General features: G+C 41.2%; 1 protein-coding gene across 2 annotated transcripts; it reads left to right on the top strand.

The window, feature by feature from the left end:
• The first annotated feature begins 447 nt into the window (after positions 1-447).
• On the top strand, positions 448-2,331 carry LOC115136477 (tumor suppressor candidate 2-like). Of its 2 annotated transcripts, XM_029672058.2 has the most exons (4): positions 448-578; positions 1,050-1,294; positions 1,598-1,718; positions 1,836-2,331. In XM_029672058.2, the coding sequence occupies exons 2-4, from the start codon at positions 1,143-1,145 to the stop codon at positions 1,899-1,901; spliced, it is 339 nt and encodes a 112-aa protein (XP_029527918.1). In that variant the 5' UTR covers positions 448-578; positions 1,050-1,142; the 3' UTR covers positions 1,902-2,331. The 2 variants fall into 2 exon arrangements, with proteins under 2 accessions (XP_029527918.1, XP_064883149.1); XM_065027077.1 differs by having other exon boundaries at positions 448-1,294.
• Positions 2,332-4,048: the final 1,717 nt, after the last annotated feature.

Here is a 4,048-nt window from a genome sequence, read left to right as displayed (position 1 = left end):
CATGTCTTGGTAGTGGGGGTATGCTATTGGGATGATATTCATTAGCTAAACAGTGCTATTCATGGGAATGATTTCCCCACTTGGCAGTTATGGATAGGGAGTGATTGACTTGGGCAGGAGCTCACTGGAGCTGAGTACCAGCATCTAAAATGTTATACTACTTGAGCTCCTGTTCCTCTTTATAGAATATTAACTCAAAAGTATTGTGGTGCTCCTGCACTTAAATGTAAAATGTACCGGCACCCAAAATGGGTGCAGGCACCTATTTCAGTCCAAGTCAAGAACTGTAGATAGGAGGAGTTAACACAGAAAGTACCCATTATTAATGTCCTTGGGATGGTGTGCCACTGATACTGATATATATATATGTATATAAACATCACAGTGGTGTGCAGTACTGCTAGCTACATTATTGCTGTGACTCATGTGCAAGGTGAGCTGACCAACCGTTTCCGTTCTTTCAGACCAGAGTCACAGTGTGTACTTGTCGTTTGGGATCTGTGGCTAGCTAGCTAGACAAATTGGCTATATTTGAGAAAACACTACCGTAACGTTACGCAAAGGAGGGAGGAATCCAAGTGAGCACTGAACCCTGGATAGAAGCCACGTCGCTAAAAGAATAAATATGTTTCTATAAATGCTGTCACTATAAATGGTTAGCTGGCAAATTGAGCTAGCTAACGTAAGCTAGTTTAGCTTGCTAGCTAACGGTTTATTATGCGGGCGAAGTTTAGCTAACAGACTGTAGGGATAGCTAGCTAGCTTTGGTTAACGTTAGCAGTTTGAAAGCTCTACTAAATATATTTGCAATATTTATCAAACTTAACTAACTGCAGTGAACAGTGTTAGCTAGCAAGCTACTTGACGTTAGCCATCTAGGGCAACCTCGTTTGCTAACGTAGTTAGCTAAGTTACCTTTTGGAGCTAGCTAGGTAACCTATCTATTTAATAGCTTGCTTAGTAGCTAGATATTGTTTGCAGCGTTTGGTCAGTGTGGTAGCATTATTAGGCTAGCTAAAGCAACAGTACCTATGGCTTCTTGCTTTCAGATCCAAACCAGTAGAAAACTGACTGGTTGGCCAGCTCATATAATCGTTGCCTAGGAGTTTTCTGTGACAAGGGATAATGTCCCACCACTGAAGATGGGAGGCAGTGGATCCAAGGTGAAAGGTGCTTGGCCATTTGCTGGTTCGGGAGCTGGAGGGGATTCGGGCAGTGAGGGGCAAGAAGATCACTCTGTTGCCCGGCTCAAAGGGACCAGAAAAGCAACCCCATTTATTTTCACAAGGAGGAGGTAATACTGTGTGGTAAATGCAATAAAAATGTATGCCTAGTGGTTAGAGCGTTGGACTAGTAACCTAATGTTTGCGAGATTGAATCCCCGAGCTGACGAGGTAAAAATCTGTCGTTCTGCCCCTGAACAAGACTGTTAACCCAATGTTCCTAGTCCGTCATTGAAAATAAGAACTTGTTCTTATTAACTGACTTGCCTTGTTAAATAAAGGTAAAATATATGTATATATCTACCAACCACAGGGTAGATCCTTAAATGAGTCAAACGCTTTCCATTCCGCTCATTTTTTATTTATGTTGATAGCTCTCTCTACTATGATGAGGATGGGGACCTGGCTCATGAGTTCTATGAAGAGACTGTAGTGACAAAAAATGGCCGGAAGAGGTCCAAGCTGAAGAGGATTCAGAAGAACCTCATACCTCAGGTGAGCTGATTGGATGTACACTTGTGAAAGTCTCAGACTGACAGTGTTGGAAATGTTTCCAGTTACCCATGGGTGTTGTTTATAATTAATAGAGTGGATATTGTTATCTGTTTGCAGGGAATTGTGAAGCTAAACCACCCCCGGATCCATGTAGATTTCCCTGTCATCCTCTTTGAGGTGTGAATCCCACTGGGAGGGTGGTCTAACGCAGAAAAGACACATCACTACAACCGCTCCATCCTGAACGCTAGTGTTCCTCTGAAAGAATGGGTGGGATGTCTGACTACACTCAGAAGCTGTCGACAGACCACCTGAGTTATGTTGCGGACAAAAAGAAAGGGGAGGAGGAGTAGATAGAGTTAAACGTTCTGCCTTCTGTGATGTAGAGAAGTGTGTGTGTGAAAGAAAGGTAGCAAGATCAGGGGAAGGTTTAGGAATTCCCACTGTACTGTATATGTTGACCATTTTCATGTTGTAATGTTATCATATCTAAGTCTGCCTCTATGATTGGAGGCCAGACCTGCACTAGTCAACTTTTTTTAATGTAAAAAAAATAAAATACAAAAGCTGTCTGAGTTGGAAATACTTGAATAAATGGTTTACCAGGCTGAAAGACTGTATTGAGGCATTCCCCTTCATTATCCAGTCCACATATGTTTCACATTCTGAAGAAGAGTGTTGTTCCATAACAATGTGGTCACAGTAATGAGGTTTTCATGACTCAGACTAACATAATTTACTGGTCCATTCAAAAGCCTTTTTCCATGTGTAGTTATCACAATCCTGTGAAGCTGTTTTTGGTGAATCTTGTTTTTCTGCTGTACCCCTGTTTTATCACCAGGGTGCAATGCTCTTGTACATGTGGGTCTTCAATGTTTGATTCTCTTAACGTTTTTGGGTCAATCATCAATGTTGCCAATTTGAATCATTATGACACATGACTTATGACATGTCTAGTTTGCTTTATGATCCAGTCATTTATAGACATATTTTGAAGGTCAAGTGACAATGTTCTAATGGTAATCCATTTGCACAGTATCTAATGGTCCACGAGCATGATTATATGGTCAGTTTCAGTGTTGTTTTATTGCTCTCCAATAGCATACGGTAGGCAACAGGCATGTCTGGCCCCTGTAATTGTGTTTCTGGGCTAGAGGTCAGACACTTTTTAGGTATTTCCTCCTTGCTTCCTTTGTTCTGCGGAGCGACTTCATCTAAAGATAAGTTACTCTAAAATGGGTGAGGCTTGTATATGACCATAAATGCATAAGGCATGTTTTTGTGTTTAAGCTTCACCGATGGAGTAAGAATATAACAATATAGGGAAGTGTTAGAGCAGAATAGAGAACGGTAAGTAATGTACAATGTGTGATGGAAAAAGGTGTGTGAGGGTGTATGTATGGGTGTGGATGAAACATGCGCTGTTACATCATATTTTATTTAACCAGGAAGTCCTATTGAGTTAGGAAGAATGCTTTCCCAAGTGAGACCTTGATCTGGCACACGTTGGACTGCTATAGGCAGTTTGTGTAAAGTATGTGAATGAATGGGTTTGTTTGAGTAAAAATCTATTTTCATACATCTGAGATTAAATATAATCGCGGATGCGATCTGCCGGTCGCATCCGCGCTTCGGTCTGCAGGTTATATAACTTTTTCATTACATTTCATTATAGTACAACGGTCTGATTTGTCTAATCTTAGCAATTTCTTCTTAGCTAGCTACATAGTCGTCGTTGTATCAAAGATAATTGCGTAATTATCGTATTTCGTCGTCTCCTATCTGCCCAACACGTTCACCGTCTACCGTAGCACTGTAGTAACTATCACACTCAACTGAACGACTTGATTAGTGTAGTGTTAGCTAGCTACATAGTTGTCTTTGCTGTCTTCGTATCCAAGATAATTGTGTAGTTTAGAGTGTGGAGTCTTAGAGTGATAATTGCGTTATTATCGTATTTCGTCGTCCTCCTATCTGCCTAGCAGCTAGCCAGCTAGCATACGTTCACCGGCTACCGTAGCACTGTAGTAACTATCACACTCAACTGAACGACTTGATTAGTGTAGTATTAGCTAGCTACATAGTTGTCTTTGCTGTCTTCGTATCCAAGATAATTGTGTAGTTAGAGTGTGTAGTCTTAGAGTGATTATCTTAATTTACCGAGGTTAGCTAGCCAGCTATTTTGTCGTCCTTAACGTAGGAGACACTCCTAGCTAGCCAATAGCCAGCCAACGTCTACGGAATAGAACTTTCGCATTCCGGTCGCATTCCGCTTCGCTCCACAGGTAGTATCACATTTTCATTTCATTTCATTACAGTCCCAACGGTGT

Source organism: Oncorhynchus nerka, linkage group LG2 (assembly GCF_034236695.1).
Source record: "Oncorhynchus nerka isolate Pitt River linkage group LG2, Oner_Uvic_2.0, whole genome shotgun sequence".
In the NCBI taxonomy this organism is placed as follows: domain Eukaryota; kingdom Metazoa; phylum Chordata; class Actinopteri; order Salmoniformes; family Salmonidae; genus Oncorhynchus; species Oncorhynchus nerka.
Note: the sequence above shows the minus strand (reverse complement) of the source record. Positions and strands in the feature narration are given on the sequence as shown.